Consider the following 27,813-nt stretch of genomic DNA (forward strand, 5'->3'; position numbering starts at 1 on the left):
ACTGGGCAAACTCTCTATCAAAAGCATCTAAACCAGGGACGCCTGGGTGGCGCAGTGGGTTAAAGCCTCTGCCTTCGGCTCAGGTCATGGTCCCGGGGTCCTGGGATCGAGCCCCGCATCGGGCTCTCTGCTCAGCGGGGAGCCTGCTTCTCCTCTCTCTCTGCCTACTTGTGATCTCTGTTGTCAAATAAATAAATAATTTAGGGACGCCTGGGTGGCTCAGTTGGTTGGGCGGCGGCCTTCGGCTCAGGTCATGATCCCGGCGTCCTGGGATCGAGTCCCACATTGGGCTCCTTGCTCGGCCGGGAGCCTGCTTCTCCCTCTGCCTCTGCCTGCCACTCTGTCTGCCTGTGCTCACTCGCTCTCTCTCCCTCTCTCTCTCTCTCTGACAAATAAATAAATAAATAAAATCTTAAAAAAAATTTTTTTAAAACCCTTAAAAATTTAATTAATTAATTAAAAAAAAAAAAAAAAAGGCATCTTAGCCAGATGCTCCAGACAAAGGGAAGCTGCTCTGCTGTTTCTCCAGACCCCAGGCAGAGACTACAGAGATCAAGGCTACTGCATAAGCCTGTCCTTTTCAAGATCTGCCAACCAGTAGGCAGGTAGGGCATGAGTCTGCCATGAGCTAGATGACGCACTGGACAGCATTTTAAACCGTAGGGCACGTCACTGACGTGCTAGGACGGATATGCTAAGTACACTGTGTGGCACAGGTAGAAATGGTCACAGTCCCCAAGGTCTCAGTCAGGTTACCAGGCCCCAAGCAGGGGTGGGTAGAGTCGTCCTAGGGTTCACCCCTCTTGGTAGTCCCATGCACCTGGCATGTTTAGAGTGCAGAAAGAGAGCAGTGGCCCCAAACAAGGATGTGCTAACCAAGGTCTGAGCGATCACCAAAGCCAAGGTGGCCGGGAATCCCAGAGTTCCCCCGCGGAGGACCTGGGCACTGAACAATCACCACAGCAGAGGTGCCACTGCCAAAGATGACAAGGCCATGTGTGCCTTTCCATAGTCCCTCATGTCCCCATTCTTATATAAAGGCAAAGACCCTCCTAAGACAAAGCAACACACAACTAAGAAATTTCCCATCACTCCTGGGTCTCCTCAGACACAGGAGAGCAAGACTACTGAATTTCATAGTGTTCTTATTATGGGGACAACAAATCTTTGTGTGTGGGTACGTGTCGCTGAGTTAGAGCTGGTAGAGCTTTTAATATGTGCCAAGTACCATGTTACACACTTTTCCTACTTGATCTCATTTGATCATATAAAGACCCCATGAAGTCGGTGCTATTATCGTTCTCAAAAGGGGAAGTGATTTGCCTAATCAGTTTTTCCAATTTCCAGCCAATAACAGCTGACCAGGGCCATGCAACAGCGGACATCAGAACCCAAACTTTTAGCTACCAGTCATGACAGCACACAGAAACACTCGGACTGCTGTCATCCTCTTCCCCCAACTCTGCTGTCCTCGTCACCTGGAAGGCGGGGAGCAATTATGCCCCACGGCGACAGGCATTTCAGGCATGGTGGCCAAAGTCCCCAGAACAAGCATCTAGTTAACTGGTTAATGATTCACAATAAAAAAATAAATAAAATAACAAAACACAGACACAAGCCCAGAAATTCTTACCCCCTGCCACCAGGAATACCGTCTCATCTATTTTATTTTTTTAAAGACTTTATTGATTTAATAGAGAGCGCGCACACACGAGTGCACACAAGCAGGGGGAGCTACAGAGGGAGAGGAAGAAGCAGACACCCCATGCAATAGGGAGCCAGACGTGGGGTTTGATCCCAGGCTCCCAAGATCATGACTTGAGTTGAAAGCAGACGTTTAACCGACCAGCCACCCAGATCCCTCCTCTCTGTTTCATTTTTTCATTTTTATTTATTTTTATTTACTTTTGAAGATTTTATTTATTTGTTTGACAGAGACACAGCAAGAGAGAGAAACAAGCAGGGGGAGTGGGAGAGGGAGAAGCAGGCTTCCTGCCGAGCAGGGAGCCTGATGCGGGGCTCATCCCAGGACCCCAGGATCACGACCTGAGCTGAAGGCAGATGCCTAATGACTGAGCCACCCAGGCGCCCCTCTCATCTCTACTTTAAATTTGGATAAAAGGACTACAGTTTCCTTCAGGAACAAGGTTTACTGGCAGGGGCATCAAAGCATATAAGCACCAAATTAAAAACTCTGAACCAAATGTCAGGAATAAACTATGTACATAGATGACCAAGTCTATAAACACAGGGCTTTTTTTAGTCTGGGGCAGGAGGACAGACGTGTCCTTACAGGATATCCTGGACATTCAGGTGCCTGCTGATCTCAGGACAGGACACAAACAAGGGCACTTGGCTCCAAAGCTTCTGAAAACACAGCCAGTACGTGACTCCTGACATTAGAAGAGGAAATGCCCATGCTGGAAGCCCACTCCGGCCGAACGGGCATTACACAAGCACGTCTAGTTTCTACCTTCAGAAGGGCTGCCCAGCCAGTCTAACAGGTCTAAGCCGAGGCCACAGGTCTCCTCTCTCCCCAGATGGGCTTACATTCCCATCCCTCAGAACATCTCCCAGCCAGTGGTTAGGAAAAGTAAATTCAAATAAACGCAGCCAACATTTACTGAGTGGCCTTGTGCCAGGCGCTATGCAAGGTGCTGGGGGAGACAGAGAACGTACCAGCTTCCTACAGGCAGGATTCCAGGTCAGGACTGCTTGATGGCTATTCATAAGGTGAGGCCAGGGGAAGAGTAACACTTAATGCTCATCCCATGAATATGTGCCACACTTTTGGGCCAAAATTTTTTCTCCACGTGCACAAATTCCTAGTGTTATGAGGAGGGTCTGGCACATGTCTGGGGTTCAACACTTGCCACCTTCTCCCATCATCTGTAGCTGGCTGAAGGCAGGGACCCTGTCACTGCACATCATTTCTTAACACACAACAAATGCTAAACGAACATAAGTATGAAGAAACAGAGGCCAACAGGACTCTAGGACCTGATTTCTAAGGACTGGGTCACCCTACAGGTGGACGTGCAGGTCTACAGTCACAGCCTGACTCCCTGAACCGTCTACATGCAAAGGCTGAGCCAACAAGACTACCTCTCGTTCCATTAAAATGTCTTTCCTTCATCACCTTCCTGCCTCCAGCCTGTGTAAAGGTTAACACTGTCAACTATGTCATCAGAGAAGAGAAACAGCAGGTGGGATACAAGCTCTGAAATTGGTTTCTACACCTACAGTTAAACGTGTGTATGGGTGTTGTCACCAAGAATTAACAATGACCCAGAAACACAAACAATGAGCCAAGCTGTCTTTAACTCAAAAAGTCATCAGAGTGCCCCGATTCCCTGTGTCTTGTTGCTTAGCCCTGAGTCCTAAGAGTCCCTAAGCACACCACGTCTTTCTGGACTTTCTGGTTCACAGACTGGGAAAGAAGTTAGACTCAGCCATTAAGGCTTTCACCAGCTACATCAGGGACCAAAAATAAGCAAGAGATACTAAATCCTCCCAAAACTTTACATCAGTTTCCTACGTAATTGTATCTATCCCAAATGCTTCCTGGGTGCCCCTTCCCCAACAAAAGCAAAGACACCCAGGAATTAGTTTGTATCTGTGATGACTCTCGGCAGTCTCCAAGGACACCCTGACTCCTGTGTAATTGCAGGCCATTAAAAAAGTGATCTGAGGGACGCCTAGGGGGCTCAGTCAGTTGAGCATCTGTCTCTGGCTCGGGTCATGACCCTGGCACCCTGGAATCGAGTCCCATATTGTGCGCTCCCTGATCAGGAGGGAACCTGTTTCTCCCTCTCCCTCTGCCTGCTGCTCCCTCTGCTTGTGCTCTGTCAGATAAATAAATTAAATCTTAAAAACAAAAAAAAGGTGATCTGAGTACAACTTATCTCATGAAACAATGATATCAGAACACAACTGCTTCTAGTACAGCTCAGTTACATTTTGTTAAAGCTTGAAATAAGAGATTTAGACTCTACTTAATGTGACCCACTGCTAGTGAAGTTGTCAGGAAATGGGAATTGTATGTAGTGTCATATTTTCACACGAGGACTACACAAGTAACACTCTTCACAGTAGAGTAAAGTTGAACCACATCCGGGCAGCAGACTAACAACATGTTCTTTGAAGTTAATTCCAAAACTCTTAAATGTTATTTAAAAAGTTATGTCAATAAAATATTAGAAAAAAATAAAATAAGATCTTTAAAAAAAAGTTGGGGGCGCCTGGGTGGCTCAGTGGGTTAAAGCATTTTCCTTTGGCTCAGGTCGTGATCCCAGGGTCCTGGGATCGAGCCCCACATCCGGCTCTCTGCTCAGAAGGGAGCCTGCTTCCTCTATTCTCTCTCTCTGCCTACTTGTGATCTGTCAAATAAATAAATAAAATCTTTTAAAAATTAAATAAATAAAAAGTTATGTCTGGGGGCACCTGGGTGGCTTAGTCAGTAAGCATCTACCTTCAGCTCAGGTCATGATCTCAGGGTCCTGGGGTCAAGCCCTGCATTTGGGCTCCCTGCTCAGCGGGGAACCAGCTTCTCCCTCTGCCTCTGCTGCTCCCCCTGCTTGTGTTCCCTCTCTCTCTCACACACACACACTTTCCCTCTCTCTCTCAGTCCCAAATGAATAAAATCTTTTTTTAAAAAATTAAAAAAAAAAATAGGGGTGCCTGGGTGGCTCAGTGGTTTAAGCCTCTCCCTTGGGCTCGGGTCATGATCTCAGGGTCCTGGGATCCAGCCCCGCATCAAGCCCCACATCAGGCTCTCTGCTCAGTGGTGAGCCTGTTTCCCCCTCTCTCTCTGCCTGCCTCTCTGCCTACTCGTGATCTCTCTCTCTCTGTCAAATAGATAAATAAAATCTTTAAAAAAAATAAGTAAATAAATAAAATAAAATAAAAAAATTTTAAAAAAATCGTGTCTGGGAACCAAACTTCCCACTGGAATACAACTCTGAAATGACAATGAAAGTGAGTGGGAAAGGAAAAATAATTTGGCACACCTACTTCACTTTATAAACAACTGTCGGAAAGTCACTCAACACATATATTAAAGTTAAGTTATGCTCAGTAAAATTATGTCAATAAAAATTTAAAAGGAGGAACTAGCAACATGTCTGGCACACTTGAGGTTCCCAATAAAGCCTGGCTGGACAAGGGGAAAGGGAACTCGCTATCCGGACAAGGAACATCCATGAAAATCACGAGGCTCAGAAGGAGACTCGTAAGCTGACTGTATGACCAACTCTCAATTTAAACCACCAGGTTTAAAAAAAAGGAACTTTTTATAAAAACACCGACATTCTAATATAGTGAACAAGGCCCACGTCACTACGTGGGCTGACTCAGGCAGATGTCGAGCTCCCTGTAGGTGGGGAGAGGAGGAAAGCCAGGGTGTTTGCAGAGCAAGACTCCCATGCCAGGTGACTGGGACGGCTGCAATTCGGGAGGGTGCTGGAGGAGCACCACCAGCATTACACGGAAGAGCTACTCTCCTTTCTTTTTACTTCAAGGGATGTAACAAGAATATAAAAGTCCAGGCACCAAACCATTCCATCTGGTCAGGCTACAGAAAGATTTGTGGTGGTTGCTTCTGCGCAGAGGACTCAGTCCCCTGGACTCCACACACAGCTCAACAAAGTCCATGCAGAGCTGTTGCTGCTGGGACTGCCATCCCTGGGCTCCCAGGTCAAGTCCTCCAGCTCGCCGGGGACTCCCATCACCTGCTCCGGGGGACCATTCAGGCTTTGAGGACATGGGCAGGGGCATCCAGGACCCAGACAAAAACACAACGAGGCAACAAGGAGGAAGCATGGGTGGCTGAAGCCAGAGCCACATGGCCTGTCCCCGTCCGAGCAGGCGCCCCATCAGCAGAGCCCCAGCCTTCCTCCACAGCGCGCCCCCACCTCCCACGGGAAGAGGTGCCACGGCCACAGTGTCCATCACCAGAGCTCCCGTCTGCCGGCATTTCGGTGTCAGATCACTCATACGTACATACACTGCACAGACAGAGCAGGACACCGGAGCTCCGGGTAAGTGAGGCATCTGCTCGTGGCCACACGAGTTCAGAGTCAGACCTGCTGTGCTCACACAGACCTGCAGCCCCGTGACCGGCTTTTTTACTGAGGTCTCAGTGAGGCGTTCTGGGTCCATCTCCTTCAGCTGCTACCAGGAGTGTCACATAGGGTTGTGCCCAAGGTCACAAGGCAAGTGGCAGAACCACGGATGGAACTCAGAAGAGCAGCTCTCGGAGACACACAGCTGCTCCCCGGCAGGAGGCGTGCTGACCTCCTGACCTCAGCGCACACAGGCCAAGTTAGGGCGGCCTTATTGGGAGCGCGGCTGGCACTCGGCTCTTCCTAGCTTCCCACCATGCTTCCGCAAGCGAAAACCCCAACATGCTTCTGAACCGTGCGTCCTCCAACGACTGAGAGGACTTCCACACGTCGCCATGCCGCCTTACCTGTGCTGGTGTTGGTGATGCCGTTCACTGTCCCCTCCACGTCGGTCTCGTCCTCGGCGTAGCTCAGGATCAGGCTCTGCTGCCGGCTTGTCAGTCTCCTGTGGACCAAACACAGTTGAGTGTTTCCTCCCGGCAGCCCTTTAAATGATGGTCTTGGCCAGTTCCCATGTCAGCATGTGGGAAATATGGGGCCCCCAACCTAGGCAGGGGCACACACCCTGAACCTGAGAGCCACACCCTCGAAGATTCAATCAAGAAAATGGAAACTACCACGCTCACCATGGCGAGCACCCCATCAGCTATCGAACTATCAAACTGCTGTCCTACACCTGAAAACTAACATAACGTTAAGGAAGAAAATCTCCTAAAATACCCTAAGTGGACAATACCAAACAGTTTACTTAAAAGGGGCGGGATGGGGTGGGGAGGGTCTTACAATCTTCTCAAGTAGGAAGTTAACTAAAAGGAGTGCCGGAGAGCTGGTCTCCCCCAGAGGGGTGGGACGCCACAGCACTGTGCCCGGCCCTCCTCCCAGAGGACACGGATGTCAGCACCATGATCCAGTTACAGATCTGCCGCTCCCAGCAGACCCCCAATACCCTGAGAGCAGTAATAATAAAATCAACAGTAGCTACAGCCACGTCTGCCCGATGTATTACTCAATTTTCCCCACAGCTAAGGAGGTCAACTTTTTTTTTATGATGCCCACTTTGCTAGGGAGACCCAGGGCCGGACACACCTGACTAGAGGGAGGAAGAAGCCCCAGCCTGAAGCCTCAGTGCTCACAGCAGCAGACAGCAGGCCCAGGCCGGGGCTCAGCACAGGGCCCGGCCAGGAAAAAGCCCTCAACCCGCCCCTGCTGGGTGGGAAAGGTGGGGAGATCGGGAGGACCTCACCATGGCTACGTGGGCACGCACTTGGGAACTCTTATCTTGATGTGAATGTAGTGATCTCCGTAGCCGTAGCTGTTAATACGGGGGATGCCCTTCCCACTCATCCGAATCTTCTGGTCTGTCTGAATCCCAGGGGGGATCTACAAGGAAAGGAAAGCCGTGGTTTGCCTTGGTCTCCAGTTGGTCGAATGGAAATTATTTTTCACGACAGAAAGACTTACTCCTAGGAAAGTATTGCCATTCGGCTTCTAGACAACCACATGGAAACTGGCTACCGGGGTCCATCCAGAGCAGAGCTTGTGACGGGGGCTTGCCGGCAGGCGAGGCCACAAGGAGGAGTGAGGGAGCACAGAGAGCAAGAGTGGGGAGGAGGCAAAGCCAACAGAGGGGCACGGTGCTGACGCTGGTGCCTGACGCCCACAGAGGAGCGGATGCAACCCAGGAACTGCCTTCCGTGGCCATTCCACAGTCAAGGCCCACGGTCTGTGATTTGAACCCAAGCAATGGCCTGACCTTCCTGCTGCCTCCCCCAGACCTCATCTCGGAGTCCCCAACATGCTGCTTGCTCACAGGTACTGCCACTTCTCAGCCATTTCAGAAAACAAGAGACCAATGAAGTACAAGACTGGCAAAGGCATCCCCACCCTCTTACCGTCACAGTAATCGTCTCGTACAGGCCCTGCGCTCTGGCTGTCCCTCCAAGAAGAGCCTGAGCTATGGAAATAAAGAGGTCGGAGTGGATGTCTGCACCGTCCCTCCGGAACACAGGGCTTTTCTGCACCTAGGACCAAGCATGGGAGAAGTGGTCATGCTTGGAGAACTCCCCCGAGGAGGCAGGACAACAGCCCCACATCCCAGGAGCCTGGGCACAGGCCCTGACATGCGCTCCGGTGACGCTGCTTCTCTGTGAGGAGCAGAGGACCGAGGACGGAATGTACTTCCGCCAGAGCACAGCGCGACCCCAGGCTCCGGGAGTTACATCGGATTTGTTTCTGTGCTGCAACGCAAGAGTGTCTCAGATCAAGCCGTGCAATCGACCAATAAAAAAGTAAACATTAACAAAAAATATCTTATTTTCCTAGAAGGTTTAAAGAAAGAAAGGCTAGTACACCTACAAAGGCTAAGCAGTTTATCTTTCAAACAGTCATTTGGTACAAACTATCCTCAAGACAGACAGGCAGCACTGGAATGACTCTGACTTTATAAGCACTTCTGGGCGTCAAAGACGCTCCCTGCCTTGCAGACAGGTCTCCTCTCTGTGCTCGTCTCTTACCACGTGGGAGCGGGGTCTGTAGCCCCGATTGAGCCCGTCGTAGAGCTTGGCTTCCAGGAGGCCACCTTTGTGGATCTCCCAGTCTAGCAGTTCACCCTTTACGGTATTTTTCCTCTTTGCTTTAAATTATGAAATATTTCACACACACACGAACAGACAAAAGTAAATACCATCACACACACGGTGCCCACAACCCAGCAGCAGTAACAAGCCCCCGGCCCCTCCCCCCTCCGGAGTGACCACCATGATGAAGGCAGCAGCGACCGTTCCTACATACGTACACATGTCCCCAAACACACAGCACCATCTCACGTGTAAACTGTTTACCGTCTCCCTCCCTGCCTCTGCTGGCAATCCGCTTTCTTTCCCTCACTGGTAACTGAGAAGTCTCAAGATGTGTCGTGCTGACACACGAGGCTCTGGTTTCTTCCTCTGGCTGCTTGGAGGCACGCTGGCCCCCGTGTGGTGCACTTGGCCACTCTCCTCTCCGAGGGCGGCAGGCTGTTGTCAGAGTCTTGCTGTGAGGAGGAAGGAGTCTCACACGCAGCCTGCGTGGCCTTCCTCAGACATGCACCTGGCGGGGCTGCGGGGAAAGGGCGCTATCCCCCTCACTAGCCCCCCATTCCAGAAGCCTGGGTCTGCCCCTGCACACGGTATGTAGAGCCGTGCCTCTGGCACTTGCTATCCCTACACACAATTCAACACAAGTAAAAACACGAGAAGACGTGTTCTGTATTTTTATGTGTCCTATGTTTCCAACCGAATCTTTTTTTTTTTTTTAAGATTTTATTTATTTATTTGTCAGAGAGAGAGAGAACACAGGCAGAGAAAGAGTGGCAGGCAGAGGCAGAGGGAGAAGCAGGCTCTCTGCCCAGCAAGGAACCCAATGTGGGACTCGATCCCAGGACGCCGGGATCATGACCTGAGCCAAAGGCGGCTGCTTAACCAACTGAGCCACCCAGGCGTCCCTCCAACCAAGTCTTGAGGAAACTTTGTTCTGTCCAAACCTAGCATAAAGGTGCATGATGCATGTTTAACCACGCCACTGAGATGGCCACTGCTGCCCTTAGAAATGGAGATGGCCAGACACACTCCCATGAAGCACCAGCCTCTCCCCAGCCGGGCCAGGCCACACTCACATCCAGCGGGAGAGGGCCAGGGAGAAGCTGTGCGGGCAGAGCACCTACCCTGAATGTGACGAAAATCTCCCGTTTTCCTACAGGCATCCGCACGGTCTGGCCATCCTCGACTCCTGTAAGGAAGAACAGAAGCTCAAAAGGGAAGAGTTATCTTGGGACCTCCCAAGGAATTTTCTGCCCTAGATCCATTTACAAACCCCTGACTTCCTCACCCATGCCTGTTAGTGAGGAGCGACACAATTACCCACAGCACATCCAACGACTGTAACTTCTCACAGGTGCAAATACAGCAACTGATGAGCAAACAAGAGCACTGTCTACTCATTTATCCGCGTCACGGACCCCGGCTCCTACCCATCTGTGTAGGAACCCAGTGAGTGCAGAGTCTAATAGGGGACACAGTTATCGACCAAACAGTAACGCTAACAAACGCATCATTACAAAGAGGTCACGTTCTTAGAAGGAAAAGACAAAGGACATCTAAGGAACAGGGAGAGCTCCAGAAGGCTGCCCGCGGGGAAGCAACACTCGGGCTAGGAGCTCCGGGAGGAGAGTCAGCCTGCTGAAAAGAAGGTGGAAAGTGAGCTTCGGACGCAGGGAGAGGTACACACCAAGGCTCCGTCCTGGAAAGCATCACAGCCTGTTCACGGAGCTACGTGAAAGGAGCAGCTTGGCAGCTCAGTTGTTAAGCATCTGCCTTCAGCTCGGGTCATGATCCCAGGATCCTGGGATCGAGCCCTGCATTGGGCTCCCTGCTTGATGGAGAACCTGCTTCTCCCTCTCCCACTCCCCCTGCTTCTGTTCCCTCTCTCGCTGTCTCTCTGTCAAATAAATAAATAAACCCCCAAAACCCCTCCCTTTGGGGGAGAAAAAAAAAAGAACAAAAACAAAAGGAGCTCTGTGAAAGTCAGGAAGGCCGCAGGGCAGGCAGCCCGGGAAGACTGACAGGACGCGGGGCTGCAGAGGCCGGCAGGGGCTGAGACCGGAGACATTTCCCACCGCAAGGGTCACAGCGTGCTCTGCAGGGTGAGTGATATGATCACGCCGCCATGGGGAAAGCCCGCCCCGCGAGAAAGAGCAGGTGGGGAGAGCAGAGGGAGGAGGGAGGAGGGGCGGTGCAGAGTGGGCTGGCAGCGGGGACAAGGCTGGCCTCGTGGACTGAAGGTGGAGGAGCCCCACACAGGAGCAGAGCGGGCGTGTCAGGTCCCTTCTGCCCAGTGTGGCATGCAAGTAGAGCTGTAAGCCTGACTAGTGCGAAGACGAGAACTCAAGGAGATTCTAGTCCCCCCTCCAGTCCGGGGCTCTAGGCCCTTAAGCACAGCTTCAACAGCCCATCACAAGGAAACAAAGGCCTCAACTCTCCCAGCCCCCAGTGCGTAGGGGACCCCAGAACCAACCGGCAGGCACGGGGATCACCACTTTCTTCTTCTGCTTGGCTTGTCCTGCTCCTCTGCACACCACACAGGGAGTCGTGATGATGGAGCCGCGGCCCCCACATCTCCGACAGGTTGAGCGCATCACAAAAGGGCCTGTATTTATGGTTTCCTGATAAAGAGAAGAAAACGGAACCCTTAAGCACACAGGTTAACTCTAACAGCCAAGCCTCTGGGGATACAACATACACCAGAGAAAGGTCTCACTGAAGACTCGTGTTCTGTGTGAACGCACTAGAACACACTAAAACACGCCACCCACGAGTACAGGGGCAGGGGCTCACACTGTCAATCTGATCTTCTGGAACATGCTGACTTCTCAACACCAAATCACCAAGCTGATTGTTTGGGCCTGGAAAATGAGATAGTGCCTCTCTGTAGAGGTTCCTGAAACCCCGGGGAGCTGAGCAAACACATCTTAAAAAGAGCGCAGCCCCTGGGCGCCTGAGTGGCTCAGTGGGTTAACCGTCTGCCTTCGGCTCAGGTCATGATCCCAGGGTCCCTGCTCCCCCAGGAGTCTGCTTCTCCCTCCCCCTGCTCTTGTGCACTTTCTCTCTCTCAAATAAATAAAAATCTTAAAAAAAAAACCTTATATTTCAAAACACAGAAGAAACCCTCTACACATATATCCTTCTGTTCTGATGCTTTTTTGTTGTTATTCTTTTGTTGTTCTTATTGTTCTGATGCTTCTAATCTATAAGACAGATCCCCAAAGGTGGAACTGCTGGGACAAATAATTATATTTAAATTTTTTAATTTAAAATCTATTATATTTAAAAGTTTATGTGTTAGAGACTCTGGACTCCAGGAAACAAGGGTACAGAAGGGAGGGGGGTGGGGGAGACGGGGTAGCCCGGGGATGGGTATTAAGGAGGGCACGTGATGTGATGAGCATTGGCTGTTACACGCAACTAACGAACCGCTGAACACCGCATCAAAAAACAGTGACGTGCTGCATGTTGGTTAACTGAACATGATTAAAAAAACTGTGTTACATTTACTCGCACGTGGTATCAAATTCTAAAGTAAGAAAAGGAGCAGCAGTGAACAGTTAAGTGTCCCCGCCACCCCTGTCCCCTAGGTGTTCCAGGCGCCTCCTCAGAGGCTCAGCCACGGTGACATGCTTGTGCAGCCTGCTTTATCTGGACACACGCGTTTCGAGCCATCTGTGTGAGCACCACGGGTCTGCAGTCCACCCAAGGCAGTACTATGCACACCGCGCTGTAGGGTTTGCTTCCATTTTTACAATTCAATGATCTCAGAAGGCACTTCGCAGCAGCACACAGCATCCCGTGACCGGGATGCACCACGGTATCTCAGGCCACTCGCTCCTGGTGGGTCACTGAGGCTTCAGTACTATACACAAGGCTGCAGGGGACACCTTGCACACACGCTGCACCCCGAGTGTGGTGTGTAGGCCAGCTCCCCACGGGGATGCATGCATGAGGGTCTGACGGCTCCTGCAGCGGCCACTCCCACAAGCCAGAGAGCCGTCAGGGTGCGTGCACGCTCAGGTCCCACAGGCCTGCTGGCACGGACTGGACCCATCTCTGAAACGCCTGCCCTCTGGGGGGTGAGCCAAGAGCATCTTCCGGTTTCTACCTGCAGGTCCCCGACTGCCGCGGAGAGATGGTCACCAGCCACCTACCCGCCATCTCCTCTACAGTTCACCTTACCCAGTTTTCCTGATGAGCTGCTGGCCTTTCCCCCGTTATTGTGAAGGAGCTCTTTACATATTAGGAACCCTAGTCCCTTAGCACACATGTCACAAATATTTTTTCCTAGTCTCAAGCATCATGTTTAGAGAAATACACTTTGGCTTTATTACCTTATCTCTATCTCCTCAGAAATTTTTTTCTTAAAAAAAGCCGTTCAGAGCATTGGAGAAAGGACCTTTGAAGTGAGAGGCCATTGGGAACAATCAATGGAAACGATCTGTAACAAGCGGCAGCAGCTCAGTGTAGCCCCAGGAATGTACATGCTCCCCGAGAGCGCCCTCTGGAGGACTGTCCGCGTGACTGCACACCGAGCTGCAAGCCCGGCCCTTCTCTCAACAGGAGTACTTGCAGATAAAACTTTGGGTACACCATCATTGGACTCTTATCTGGCCATCAAAAATAATGTTGAGAAATACTCAGAGACATGGAAAAATACTTGCAACACATGAAAAGTGAGGAAAAACTGCACGTTTGAGCCTCAACTATTGAAATTACATACATACAAGACAAATCATTCAAAATGATATGACAAACTAGAAAATACATGATTCAGATCAGTGACGAATGACTAATTGACTTCACTTATGAAGAGCTTCTACAAATACCTCAGAATAAGACCAATTACCCAACAGTGAAAAGGCAAAAAGGCTGAAGGGCCATAAAGGAAATCTGACCCTCAAATCCTCAATATGTTCAACCTCACACATGACAGATGCAAGCTGAGCATGAGAAATGGCTGTTAGGTGACGGTACTCGGTGTACGTAGCAGCACAAGACCAACAGGGGCCTGGTGAGGTACGAGACAGCACATCTGTGAAGAAGCCACTGTGGCCACGCAGCCTGGGGCAGCTATGTACACAGAGTGTTTGTCAAATAAACCGAGAAGCAGAAACAGAATACTGAGATACAAACAGAGCTAACTGTATTACACAGTTCGTATAAGAAACCGTGCACACACATGCACACATCTAGAAGGACAGGGGATGCTTCTGGGGAGTGGAAACACAATGGCTGATAGCAGAGAATGGGAGAGACACTTATTTTGCACTATTTACCATTTGTACCCACTAACTTTTTTTTTTTAAGATTTTGTTTATTTATTTGACAGAGATCACAAGAAGGCAGAGAGGCAGGTAGAGAGAAAGGAGGAAGCAGGCTCCCCGCTAAGCAGAGAGCCTGATGCGGGGCTCGATCCCAGGACCCCAAGATCGTGACCCAAGACGAAGGCAGAGGCTTTAACCCACTGAGCCACCCAGGCGCCCCTGTACCCACTAACTTTTTAATGATCTGCATATATTACCTATTCACAAACATATAAAACAAAAATGAAGTTCCTTTTCTTTTAAGATTTATTTTAAATAATTTTTTTTAAAGATTTTATTTTATTTGAGAGACAGCAAGAGCGAGTGAGAGAGCATGAGCAGTAGGGAGGGATAGAGGGAGAGGGAGAAGCAGGCTCTCCACTGAGCAGGGAGACCGATGTGGGGCTCAATCCCAGGGCCCTGGGATCATGACCTGAGCCGAAGGCAGGCACTTTACTGACTGAGCCAACCAGGGGCCCCTAAGATATATCTATGTTAGGGAGAGAGGGAGCACTTGCGCATGCATGCGCAAGTGGGTAAGGGGCAGAGGGAGAGAATCTCAAGCAGATTGCCCCCCTCCCTGAGCACGGAGCCCAATGTGGGGCTCAATCGCAGGGCCCTGAGCCTATGGCCTGCCCTGAAATCAACATTCAGATGCCCAACTAAGCCACCAAGGTGCCCCCAAAAAATGACGCTCCTAATCAACAACTGCACAAACACAAACTTAAAATGTTAGAGTGATGAGATTATCAGGGACTTATACTTCTAAGAACTTTTCTGCCCTCAAAGGCAACTTCTACGTCACACCAGCAGACACACACAATGACTGATTTTTTTTTTTTAAGATTTTTTTTTTATTTGTCAGAGAGAAAGAGAGAGAGCACACAAGCAGGCAGAGAGGCAGGCAAAGGCGGAGAGAAGCAGGCTCCCCGCTGAGCAAGGAGCCTGATGCGGGACTCGATCCCAGGACCCTGGGATCATGACCTGAACCGAAGGCAGCGGCCCAACCCACTGAGCCACCCAGGCATCCCCACACAATGACTGATTTTAAAGGAGGGTGGTAGACAACTTCTCAATCCCCTCCAACAGGAATCCAGCTTAATGGAATACAAACATGATCAATGAAAACCTAACTACAGTTAAGTACACAGAGATATAATCATGCGAAGGAGGAGAGAAAGAACTGACCCAAGTAACTTTTGAGCACAGTATTTTAACTATACGCATTCAATCAAAAGATGAAAAGAACTCTAAACGGCAAATACCAATAATTAGGACTATTTTGCACAGTGGTCTGAGTAATAATTCTAAACTCCTTTCTCTGTTACAGGGTTGAGCAAATGAGTAAATATACTGAGGATAATCAAAGCCAGATTTCTCTTTATCAGAAAAAAGTTTCACTTGATCTTAGCCAAAAGGCCGAGAAGCGATCAGAAAAAAGTTTCAAATATGGACAGGCAGAAGACTAGATGAACCCTGTGGTGTTGGGCTGGACGTGGAATTACCAGGTTGAATTCACTGGTTTGTCAGAGCGATCGTGGGTGGAGGGATAGGTGTGTACCTGTATGTGTACAGTTCTACCTATGATGTGAATATAATATGGAAGGAGGTACAGATAGGAGTATAGCGCGCGCGCACACACACACACACGTTCAGCCTGGCCTAGTCTGCGGGAGGGTGGAGAAGCAGCGAACCCCCAGACACATGTGCACACCTAGAGCACAAATCTTGGTTTCTAAATCCCAGGAGACACTAGAAGCAACCAGGACTCCCTGGAGAAATGACTGCTCAAGGGTGTGGCAGGAAAAGCAAAAGGTGAGTCTAGAATATCTATGATAGGAAGTGCTCAAAGAATGAGGGGGACCTGTCAAACATTCCATGAGCCAGTTAGAGGGGATTCCACAGGCCAAGTCAAGAACAATTTGAATATCGAAGGCAGGAATTATACCGATTACAGCCCAGTGAATAAAATAAGAATACCTGAGTTCATCCTACTATAAATGAATGATAAATACATAAATGGAGAACAGAAAGTTCTTCCTTTCAGGAGAATGCCAACTAAGAAACACAGAGGAATGCTGGGATCAGAAAATCACCATCTTGCGACCGTTCCAGTAATAACAAATTGGCAAGAATGATCAATGGATGCCACAACTACCAGGTGAAAGTCTGATCAGGAACCGGACATTTACAGAGTGTTAGGGTGCTGCTCCACAGCTTCCTCGTTAACTTCAAAGGGAAAATTAGTAACTTTACAGTGAAGAAACCTAGTGGACACTACCTTAACTAACTACTAGTGATCAAATGTCACATTACAACTAAGAGGACAAATGGACACCTTATGACTCCTGACATGGTCCACCGGAAAGGGATGTGGTGTTTCATCAAAAACATGTAATCGGGGGGCGCCTGGGTGGCTCAATGGGTTAAAGCCTCTGCCTTCAGCTCAGGTCATGATCCCACGGTCCTGGGATAGAGCCCCCGATCAGGCTCCCTGCTCAGCGGGGAGCCTGCTTCCTCCTCTCTCTCTGCCTGCCTCTCTGCCTACTCGTGATCTCTGTCTGTCAAATAAATAAATAAAATCTTTAAAAATAAATAAATAAAAATAAAAAATAAATAAATAAAATAAAATACATACCACAGATGACAAAGCAAATGGGACAGAATGCTGACAATTGGTGATCCAGGTAAGGAATAACGGAGTGACTCTCTATACGGTTTGTATTATAAAGAAAAATTTATCGGAGCATCTGGGTGGCTCACCCATTAAGCTTCTGCCTTCGGCTCGGTCATGATCCCGGGGTCCTGGAATGGAGCCCGCATTGGGCCCCTTGCTCAGAGAGGGAGCCAGCTTCTCCCTCTCTCTCTGCCTGCTGCCCCTGCTTGATGCTCTCTCTCTCTCTCTCAAATAAATAAAATCTTTAAAAAAAAGATGATAGGGGCACCTAGGTGGCTCAGTGGGTTAAAGCCTCTACTTTCGGCTCAGGTCATGATCCCAGGGTCCTGGGATTGAGCCCCACATCCAGCTCTCTGCTCAGCGGAAGCCTGCTTCCTCCTCTCTCTCTCTGCCTGCCTCTCTGCCCACTTGTGATCTGTCTGTCAAACAAATAAATAAAATCTATATATAAAAAAAAAGATGATAAAATGATGATGCTTCAAACAAAATTTAAACCTCCCTCCCTACACCATGGTTTCAAATTACCAAAACATCCCAAATGTATTTTCAGAGAAGACAGCCCACTGACCAAGCCAGAGCACTCAGGGGGAAAGAAGAAGGTTACAGATCAAACAGTCCCACCAAATTAGGGACTCTCATCACCAAGTACTGCCGGATAACTATCCCCGGGATGGCGGGATGGCGAGGAAGAGAGTGGGTGGGACAGAGGTAGGAGGCCCCTAGGAAGGGGCAGGATGGGGCCCGGATGGGCTCTTACCATGCCGGAGCCCCCGCAGTAGTGGCAACTCTGCATCTTGGTGCCAGGCTCATTCCCCTTGCCGTCACACCGCTCACAGGTGTCAGTGATGTTCACGGTGAACTCCTTGTTGACCCCCTTGGCCGCCTGATTGAACGTCAACTCCATGATGTACTAAAGAAATCAGAGGACAGCCTGACATCTTTCTTCTGATAATCACCAACATGACCCTCCACTTTAAAAATAAAGGAGGGCAATGGTCAGCAGTTTCCAGTTCCTTTAATTTTTCTTTCAAAGCAGTTTCACATTTACAGAACTGAGAAGGAAGTACAGAGGTCCCACACACACCCCCACCCGGCCCCATACATGCACAGCCTCTCCCATTATCAGGATCATTCACCAGAATATTTTTTTTTAATCAAGAATGAACCTATACAGACACATCTTAATCATCCAAGGCCCATAGTTTACATTAGGGTCCACCATTGGTGGTACTATCTCCTATAGGTCTGAACAGACATCCGCTGCTATAAGACCAGGGTACTTGCACTGAACATGAAATTCCACTAAAAACCCTCTGTGCTCCCCTGCTCACCTCTTCACCCAGCTACTCTACCTTTTAACTATTCTACTCACCTATACTCGGCCTAGTAAGAACGGATGGGACTCACGTGATTCTGCCCTACTCCTCAGGAGTTTTAAAAGGGAATGTTTGTTTTAAGTGAAAATGTACTTTTCAACAAACTGTTCACATGTAATATTTGGACACAGTCCTTACAGACAACTGGAAAGATCCACAATCATAACCTAAGTCATAAAACATGCCCCCTCTCTCTTCAACTCTGATCATGTCTTATTAGGACATAAATACGCCATAGGTCTCCCTATTAGACTGAGCTCTACTAGAATAACGTAGCAGACCTTCGAGATAAAACACTTACACCCTAGTCATGGACTCTGAGAGCCTCAGCCTTAGGCTGCCCAATTAAGCAGCTCTAAGAATATAGTTAAAATGGATGTACACATATTACCTACGGGATTTTACTTAAACAGGAGAATGATTTCCTATGAAAACAGCAGCCTCAAAATCATTCTGTGGAAGCTGCTATGTTATTTATTTATTTATTTATTTAGAGAAAACGCAACTGATCAAATCTGTTTGCCTCACACCAAGCAGCTAAAATGTGAGTGAGTGATTCTTCAAGACAAGGAGCTTACCTCCTGAGGCTGAGTGAAGACACTCTGGAAATCTCCAAAAGAAGATGATGAGAATTCGCCAAAGATCTTCCTGAAGAGCTCCTCTGGGTCGACAGTGGGGCCTCCCTTCCAGTAGCTCTGTCCGGAGCTGCCGGCCCCAGGATCGAAGCCAGCGGAGCCGTACGCGTCATACTGCTTCCTCTTCACTTCGTCGCTCAGCACCTACCAGAAAGGCCCAGCAGTCAGGCCCTCCCGAGTCTCCCAAAGCCCAGAACACAGACAAGAGTGTACACCAACTACAGATAAGGGGATTGCGGCAACATTAAATCTCTTGGTCTTGACAAATGTACTGTGGTCATGCAAAAGAATGTTTTTGTTCTTAGAAAACACACACTGGGAGACTGAAGAAGAGAGATGTTTGTGACTTGCTCCCCAACGGCTGAGGCGATGCATGCACACGTACACACGCGCGCGTGCACACACACACACACGAAAAGCAGATACACGATACCCCACACAGCCTGAACCCCTCAGGCGCTCCAAGCCTGGGGAGAAGGTCCCTCTGGAATGGCTCAGTAGTCGTCCATGAGTCCGTGCTTCTGCTTCCTCCCTCTGATTACATTTCAAATTCCTTAAGGGATGCCTTATACTTTTACCATCCCCACCAGCCCCATGAGATAGTGATGCCCTAAGAAAGGGGGTCATCAAATGTGTGGGATTAATTAATCGAACCAGGAGCGCCTAGAGGGGCTACAAAGCCAGGCAACCTGGGAGCTCTGTTAATACAGATGATTAGATCCTGTTTTCTACGAGATGCCAAGTGGGATCTAGCGGGAGGCCTGGGGATCTTCACTTCATGGAGGTAATCTAGCGTGGGGAACGCAGCCTTCACATGGGACCTCACGGTCACCCTGTGCCGCACACTCATTAGCACACAAGCGGCTGAGTGACGGCAGCTGCACACACAGGCAGGTTGCATTACCTCGTAGGCTTCTGCCAGCTGGGAGAACTTCTCCTTGGCTTTGGGGTCGTCCTTATTTGTGTCTGGGTGGTATTTCTTGGCCAGCTAAGGGAGGAAACGGTGAATTACTATGGACACAAGATGATGACCAACACTGGAACCCGGGTGACAGTTCCAATCTCACCTCCTTTACAGCAGTTGTTTAAGATTTTGTGACCAACAGCAATTCTGAAAACAAGACTTAAGACTTTAAAATAAACCTGTCTCTTCAAACCTGAAGCATAAACACGTTTGTTGTTCAACCACAACAAATATCTACCAGAAATAACGCCCGATCCTTTCAACTGGGGCACCTTTACGAAAGCAGCGGAGAAACGGTGTGTCTGACAGATTGCCGTCTACAGAAGAGGAGCAGAAACTACATACCAGCTGGATCAGCTCTTCTGGCCGAACACTAATGAGCTGGTGACGCCGACTGCAACAGGGCGGGTGTAAATAAACGGGAAGGAGGGAGACTTTCCACCGTATACTCCTCTGTGCTTTTCAAATTCTGAACAAAGGAAACAGACTGCCTATTTAAAACACAGGTTTGAATATTAAAAAACTCGCTTGGCTGTCCGGAGCCTGAGCCGCTCTAAAGTGAAGGTGCCCTTCTGGCTGCTCTGGGCCGTGCTGCGTGCACAGTAGGTGGTTCACCGTGTGGGCCAGGCTGCAGAGTCTGGCTTACCGCAGCTCCCTCAAGTGAGGGAAGGCGGTGCACGGGATGCCAAAGCTTACTGGAGAAGCCGCGTGGCTCTGACACCCTGAGCCGCAGTCCGGGGGCGGGAAGCTAAGCGCACGGCCTCAGGGTCAGAGCGCCCAGGGCCACTGTCTGCCAGCTCTGCGACCTTGGGCAGAATGTCACGAAGCACAGTATACCCATCTAGAAAAATGACAGTAATGGTACCTACTTTACAGGGCTGTGCTGGGGATAAAATGAGATAAATATATTCTAAAATGAGCACAAGGCCACTGGGCGTTATATACACAACTACTGAGTCACTGAATGCTACATTGAAAACTAATGATGCACTATATGCTGGCTAATGGAACATAATAAAAAAATTAAAATGACAATAAATAAATCAATAATAAAAATAAAATGAGCACAAGGCATGGCACGCAGTAACATTCAACGTCAGCTATTATTAGAAACAGAAGGGAGCAGGACGTGTGCAGGAGGTAGGGGCATCTAAGGAATTCTGACTGGGATTTAAAATTTTCAATGATGAGCCAAAACTTACTGACTGCTATCAGTACACCCCAAATCATCAGGATGACCACTGTGAAACACAGCACTGAAGCGGACAACCTCAGAGCTCAGACGCGAGGCACTGTGCCCACGGTGAAAGGAAGGAGGGGAGGTGTCACATGTAAGACCGCGTTTGTGCCGAGTAAAGATAAAAGTGTCACAGCTCAGAGTGCCAAATGAGGACCCAAAGGAGGTCAAATTCAAGAAAGTACTAGGACACATCACAGGGCTGTGTGACATCACGGGGTCATGCTGGAGACACAAGGACAACAAACAGCATGAAACGGGTCTCATTTTAAACAAACACGATCATGTGAGATTCATACGGTTTCAAAGGGGGTGGGGTACATTTTAACGTAATTTTTAAACAGACTTTACAATTTAAAAAAAAAAAAAAAAAGGAGGGATGTCAGGTCATGATCCAAGCCTGAGACACATGACAGGATTATTTTCTGTGATGGGGAACTTGCTTTCCTCCAAGGTGGAGTGTACCATGACCAACGGCCCTCATCAACGGAGAGTCCTCATTAGAGTAAGCCTAACTCTCTGCTTTTGGCTCACGGGTCACTTTAACCCTCTTTTACACATCAGCCTGGCACATAATGGGCCCACAGAGTCCTCTACACTAAGAATCAAACAGCCCTCGATCTTCCACAGTAGCAAAAGAAAGCAATACAAGTCACTAAGCCTGCAAAGAAAGAACTGGTCATGTGCTGCCCAACTTTGGTTTCCAGGAGGACAGAGGGTGCTGGCAGGTTGCCAGAAACACCCACCCACTCCCCAAAGTCAGGGAAACAGAACAAAGGCGGCAGCAGGAGAAGCTCCGCCACTGCAGAGTACGGCTCCACTGGTGCCTCTGAACTCAGCTGCTTCCGGAGACGCCGGTCCTTACACCAGCTCATGGAGGCCGGCCAGAGGCTGGTGTGAACCCCAAAGCAGGGTCTCCAGGGACAGCCAGTAGATCATCGTGGGACACAAAGCTGGACCCAGAAGCCAAGGCAAGACATGGCAATATACTCATGAGATTAGCTTAAGGAAAAGAGAGATCTTTTGTGGTATTTTAGTCTCATGAACGACACGTATTGACTGATGGAGCCTTGGCTGTATGTCATAACCTCTCCAAGCCTGTCAGGAGGATAAAATGATGCAATACACCGAAAGCTTTCATCAAGGTCTGACCCCAGAAATTTCCCTATAAAGGCTACTTTAAACATGTCCATTTTTAAACTGCGTAGATTTACCTGATCTTTTCACTTCCACACCTAAAAACTTGAATGGTTCCCTACTCTCTCTTTTTTCTGAATATTAAAGATTTTATTATGTTTAAGTAATCTCTAAACCCAACGTGGGGCTCAAACTCGTGACCCCAAGATCAAGAGGTCATGCTCCACCAGCTGAGCCAGCCAGGCGCCCCTCCCTGCTCTCTCTTAAGTTTCCAGGACTAACAGCCTCACGTTTCCCGCTAATTTGGCCCCAGCCTCCACCACGTCACTCCTCTCCCACTCTTACATCAGGTACCCCGCCCTCCAGCTCAAAAGGAGAACAAGTTATTCACTATCCCAAACCAGGGTCTCTGCTTCCTACACCCATGCCTTTGCTCATTCCATTACAACTCAGGAACGGACAAAGAAACTGAATACACATCCAGCAAATGGCCAATAAGCACATAGGAAGATGCTCAGCATCCTGAGCCTCCACAGAAAAGCAAATTAAAACCACGTGAGACCCCACTTTGCACTCACTGGGGTGGCTATACTCGAAAGGACAGACAAGAACAAGTGTCGCTGTGGGTTTCGGGAAGTCAGAACCCTCTGATGGTGGGAACGTAAAATGGTGCGGCCGTTTTGGAATAGTCCGGCAGTCCTCAAGAGGTGAACCACGGATTTACCATGCGACCCAGCAATTCCACTCCTAGGCCTATGAACATACTCACGAGGAATGAAAACACAGATCTACGCAAAACCTACACGTGGATGTTCCCAGCAGCACTCCTGGTAAATAGCAAAAAAGGGGAAACAAACAAGGCACCTGGGTGGCTCAGGTGGCTAAGCATCCAACTCTTGGGCTCAGGGTCCATGAGAGCAAGCCCCACGTCGAGTTCCATGCTCAGTGGAGAGTCTGCTTGAGATCCTCTCTCTCCCACTCCCTCTGCCCCGCCCTGCTGTGAGTGTACACATGCGTTCTCTCAAATAAATAGGTAAATCTTTAAAAAAAAAAAAAAAAGACTTCAAAAAAAAAAAATAAAAATCTTTGGTGGGGGTGCCTAGGTGGCTCAGTGGGTTAAGCCTCTGCCTTCGGCTAAGGTCATGATCTCAGGGTCCTGGGATCGAGCCCCACATCAGGCTCTCTGCTCAGCAGGGAGCCTGCTTCACCCCTCTTCCTCTGCCTGCCTCTCTGTCTACTTGTGATCTCTCTCTCTCTGTCAAATAAATAAATAAAATCTTAAAAAAAAAATCTTTGGTTCTATCTTTTTTCTGAAGCATTAATGAGCAGGGCCCAATGTGCCTGAGGAACAGTCCAGCAACACCCACTGTTCTCACCTCATTCTACACTGTCAGCCACATGGAACCCATAATTATGGGCAGCTATGGCTCACTGGTGAGCAGATTAGACCTACAGCAACCCTTCTACAGTCTTGTCCCTAAAATCTGGCTTCCATACAGACCTGGTAATAGGCTTTCTTGATCTCCTTCTGGCTGGCATTTCGGGGCACTCCTAGTATCTGGTAATAATCCTCTTTGGCCAAAGGGGAACTCGTGTGGAAGGAGGCAGTGCAAACAAAAGGGGAACTTCTTACTCCTAAAAAAGAAAAAAGGAAAGAAAATCACTCTGAGAATGTGCTCAACAAAAGGAAATTGTGAGTAAACAACCAGCCAGGTTATACCTGTGAAGGCACAGAGGTCACTGCTTTGGAGTCGGCTTTCCTCCAAGCCCTCTGGAGACCTAACTCACTGCACTTCAAAAATGGCCAAGGCCACTGGAGGCATTGAATATAAAACAAACACCACTGGGCAGGGCTGATTCTGCTGGACCACAATACAGTGAGGTGGTACCCCCACTACACCACCAAAGAAGCGGCACCCCAGACAGACTGCACCTGCGGGACAATGAAAAAGGGACCTAGTCCCACTCTTACCCTACCCGAGCACCTGCCCTGTGCCAGGTATCTTCACATGTGTTGTCTCCCTTAATGCTTAACAGTTCTCCACATTCCTTCCCTCCACCATGCAACCTTGGGGATCTGCTTCTGGGGTGGCTCTCGGAGGGTGGTCCCTGGACCAGCAGCACCATCAGCTTGTTGGAAATGTCCATTTTCAGGCCCCACCCCAGACCTGAGTCAGAAACTCTGGAGGTGCAGTAAGCCTATATTTAATAAGCCCTCCAGGTGATGATTTTGCCACATGCTGAATTTGAGAACCACTGTAAGAAATAGTTCTTAGTGTTCAAAGTCACAGATCTAAGAGTATCTGTTAAAAGTGCTGTCCTTCCCCTAAAAACAATACACCTATATAGACACACAGGGTTAAAAGGCCCTATGCCTGAACCTGATCCACCCCAGGGCAGCTAACGGGTCAATGCCCAACGCAGGCAGCCATATGCCCTTTCATGCTTCTGGCATCAGGACTAAGAGAACAGCCACCAGCAGACACACTCTGCCCCATCCTGACTGCACTCTGTGCATGTGGTCGACTAAGCTGAGCTGGTCTGTCACCAAGTGAAACAGGGGGGAGCTGCCCCACACCACCTTGAGCCCTGCCTAACCCCCAACGCATCCTGTGACAACCAAAGATAGGGAGTGCAGGGCTGGGGGTGAAAGGGAGCCTCGTGAAGGTCTAAGAGTCACGACAGCTCCAGGTTTCCAAGTCAAACTTTTGCCTACAAAGAAGCTTCTGGACTCCCCATTCATTCATTCAGCAAATATTCACTGAGCATTTACTACTTGCCAGGCACTGGGTTCTGCACTGGGAATAGGCAGCAGACGATTCAAAGGAACTGCCCTTCTGGAGCTTACAGATACTCAAGATCTTAACACTGTAGCAGGCACTGAGGATACAAGATGAAGAAAAAAGCCAAAGCCAGCCCTCTCAAGGAGCTTACAGTCCTGCAGGCGAGCGTGGAGGCAGTGTGCAAGGAGATATTAGTACACAAAGACATGCAGAGTCACATACAAAGAGTCACCTAATCAGGGTTTCTCAATTGCACATTGTTGATGATGGGATTGGATTCCTCCTGGTGGAGGGGCTTTCCTATTGTTATGCACCTTCAATTCACCTGTTGAGGCCCTAATCCCCAGTGCCTCAGAATGTGACAGTTATTGGAAGTAGGGTCTTTAAAGACAACCCTCCTAAACACTGTTTTTGGACTTCTAGCCTCTAGAACTGTGAGAATAAATGTGGTTCTTTGTTATGGCATCCCTGGACAACTAAAATACCTTTATGTCAAAGGATGTTCAGCAGAGCCCTAGCCAACTACTTTTAAGTAGCACACTCTACTCCCCCTCTACCCCTGGCCCCACTCTGGCAACTAAAAATGTCTCCACATATTGCCAAATGTTCTGCGGAGGGCAAAAATCAACCCCAGTTGAGAACCACTGATGATCCAACTGAAAGAGTTAAGGCAGACACTGTTAAGCTGTAGAAATTAACCAGGCTAAGGAATGGTTTGAATCCACCCAAATTACACCTACAGTCCTGATGTTATTTCCAACAGCTTCCCCTTTACTGCTCTAAAGTGTCTCACTTGGCTGCTAAATCATAATCACCTTTGGTTCACAGCAAAGTCCTTGTGCATTTAGTAACGTGTGATGTAACTAGATTTTACACATGTAGAGGGGTGGTTAGAGATAATGAGGCTCCTGATGATTAATGAGGGCTAGGAGGGCCCTTGAGCTATGCTAAGGAGCCCAGATTTTTATCATGCACACAACAGGGAACCCATCGGCTTTCCAGGAGAAAGCGCTCTCAACAACAGCAACAAACTATGGAGGCCTGGGAGACCACTTAAAATTAATAGAAACACAAAACACACCCAGGGGAGTTGAGGCTATCCAGGAAGGGGGCAAGATCATCAGACTGGAGAATGACTAGGGAACCCGACCAAGAGCACAATTCAGACACATGGTTGGTTCAATGTTTCCTCCTTCCTTCTTTCACTATAATGGAAGTCATTCAACACAGAGCAGAACCATCAATGCCGAACATTTAGAAGCTTAATACGTATTAATTCAGTATCACCTCCAGCAATTAAGAAAGCTGGCTTTAAATCAAGGTTCCACCATCTTTCTGCTTTGTCACATTCTATAAGCTGTTTTAACACCTAGGCTTAAGTTTCTTTACACAATGGAATAGCAACAGTGTCTATCACATGGAAATGATCCATGCCTCCTATGTGGAAAGTGCTCAATAAATGTTAGTTGGTATTTTTATCACAGTCACCACTTTAAGGACTTAGGAAAGACTGTTAAGTGTGCCCTTCAGCTAAAAACATGTGGTAGAAGGAGCATAAGCTACTAAAGGACAGCTCTGGGTTTGGGACGACTCTTCTCGTCTACCTTCATGACCTCTGTTTCCCGTTCTTTAAAATGAGAATGACAACAGCCTTCCTGCAGGATTGTTACCATCAAGCGAAATGGGGCACAAAGTGCCTAGCACCGTAACAGGTGCTCACCGAATAACAATTATCTCCTCCTGTCCGGCCAGAAGGTGAAGGGAGGAGACGGGAACAGAACAGGGTATCACAGCAGCGCCGGGCCGGAAAGAGGCTTCTAGAAATGTTGACAGAGAAGTGAAGGCTGTGGGCCTACAGAGCGTTTCACTACCGCCGCCGGGGCTCCGTGCAGTTCTCCCTGGTTCACCGCTTCTAAGAAGCCATTTGGGCCTCTCTGCCTCCTGCTTGTCAGTCTCTCCAAGCAATTCCGCATTCAGGTCAGAAACAACCTCCACCCCGCCACCCCCGTAAGCCGGATCGAGTCACTCCATTACGGGCCTTAGCGATCCCACACTCGGGCTTTGGAACCTGCCCTCACCTTTGAAGCTGACACCGGGTCTCAATGTCAGCAGCGCCCCGGAGCCCCGCGCTCCAAAGGAAGGCGCGAAGGTAGTGACGTTCAGCTTGTGCCCCAGCGAAGCCCCCACCACCCCCCCCCTGGGCGGCGGGGCTCCTCTCCCCGCTGCAGCCGGCAGCCGCGGGGTCCCCACCGCCACCAGCAGCCAGCGTGTGGAGCACCGCGCCGCCATCTTCGCCAAGGGACACCGCGCCTGCGCCACCCGGCTCAAGGAGGCATCGCGAGGACAGTGAGCGGCCGCAGAGACGGCACTTCCGGAGGCGGGGCCCGATGCGCGCGCACGCACGGACGCACGCGTTGCGCACGTGCAGCAGCACTCCAATGCGCCTTTCTGGTAGCCAACGCCGAAATGAGATTTGCTCTGAAGAGTGCAACTAGGTATACTGGCCCTAAAGAACCTCATCATTCTGTGCTGTATGGCCAAGATTGTACCTTATCTGTGTAAAAACGTGGTTGAGAGTAGCCAGGTGTCACTTCCCAGTGTCCCGATGAAGGGCAGGACTACAAATCCCGCCGTGCAGTGCGGCTGTCAGTCGCGCAGATCCCAGCATGCAGTGTGCGTCTTCCTCCTCCCGACCCGAAACTCAACATATTGCGTGAGTGTTACTCACCTAGTGCCGGCGGGAGCGCGCGGGGCCTCTGCCCTACTTCCAGAGTCTGGTCTCAGGCTCACTTTCTCTCCGGCAGATTCCTCACTGGGCGGACTTTGATCACTCGGTTCTGTCCTAAGCGAGTTGGTCTCCTCCAAATCTGTAATGAACTTGCCAGTCGCGGAGGGAGGGCCGAGCCCCGCACAAACCAATGTAATAAACCTTGTGAGCACCTACTGTGTGTCACGCACGTTCTTCTAGACTACTGGGGGGTCCAACGATGAATGACA

The 27,813-nt window shown here is 49.3% G+C and overlaps 1 protein-coding gene across 2 annotated transcripts in view; it reads right to left on the reverse strand.

Annotated features, from left to right (window-relative positions):
- Nucleotides 1-27,158, reverse strand: part of DNAJA3 (DnaJ heat shock protein family (Hsp40) member A3) — a 29,866-nt gene extending 2,708 nt beyond the window's left edge. Inside the window, exons 1-10 of one of the 2 annotated variants that reach the window (XM_080830091.1) lie at nt 26,895-27,158; nt 23,535-23,668; nt 19,600-19,683; nt 18,639-18,839; nt 17,442-17,594; nt 11,172-11,319; nt 9,823-9,887; nt 8,015-8,143; nt 7,387-7,502; nt 6,470-6,567 (exon numbers count right to left, since the gene is read on the reverse strand). In XM_080830091.1, coding sequence (XP_080686217.1) covers nt 6,470-6,567; nt 7,387-7,502; nt 8,015-8,143; nt 9,823-9,887; nt 11,172-11,319; nt 17,442-17,594; nt 18,639-18,839; nt 19,600-19,683; nt 23,535-23,668; nt 26,895-27,105 — 1,339 coding nt within the window. In that variant the 5' untranslated portion in view covers nt 27,106-27,158. The remainder of the gene's footprint in view (nt 1-6,469; nt 6,568-7,386; nt 7,503-8,014; nt 8,144-9,822; nt 9,888-11,171; nt 11,320-17,441; nt 17,595-18,638; nt 18,840-19,599; nt 19,684-23,534; nt 23,669-26,894) is intronic. The other variant, XM_080830092.1, reaches the window with a different exon arrangement.
- Nucleotides 27,159-27,813: the final 655 nt, after the last annotated feature.

This window comes from Martes martes (genome assembly GCF_963455335.1).
Source record: "Martes martes genome assembly, chromosome: 18".
In the NCBI taxonomy this organism is placed as follows: Eukaryota; Metazoa; Chordata; class Mammalia; order Carnivora; family Mustelidae; genus Martes; species Martes martes.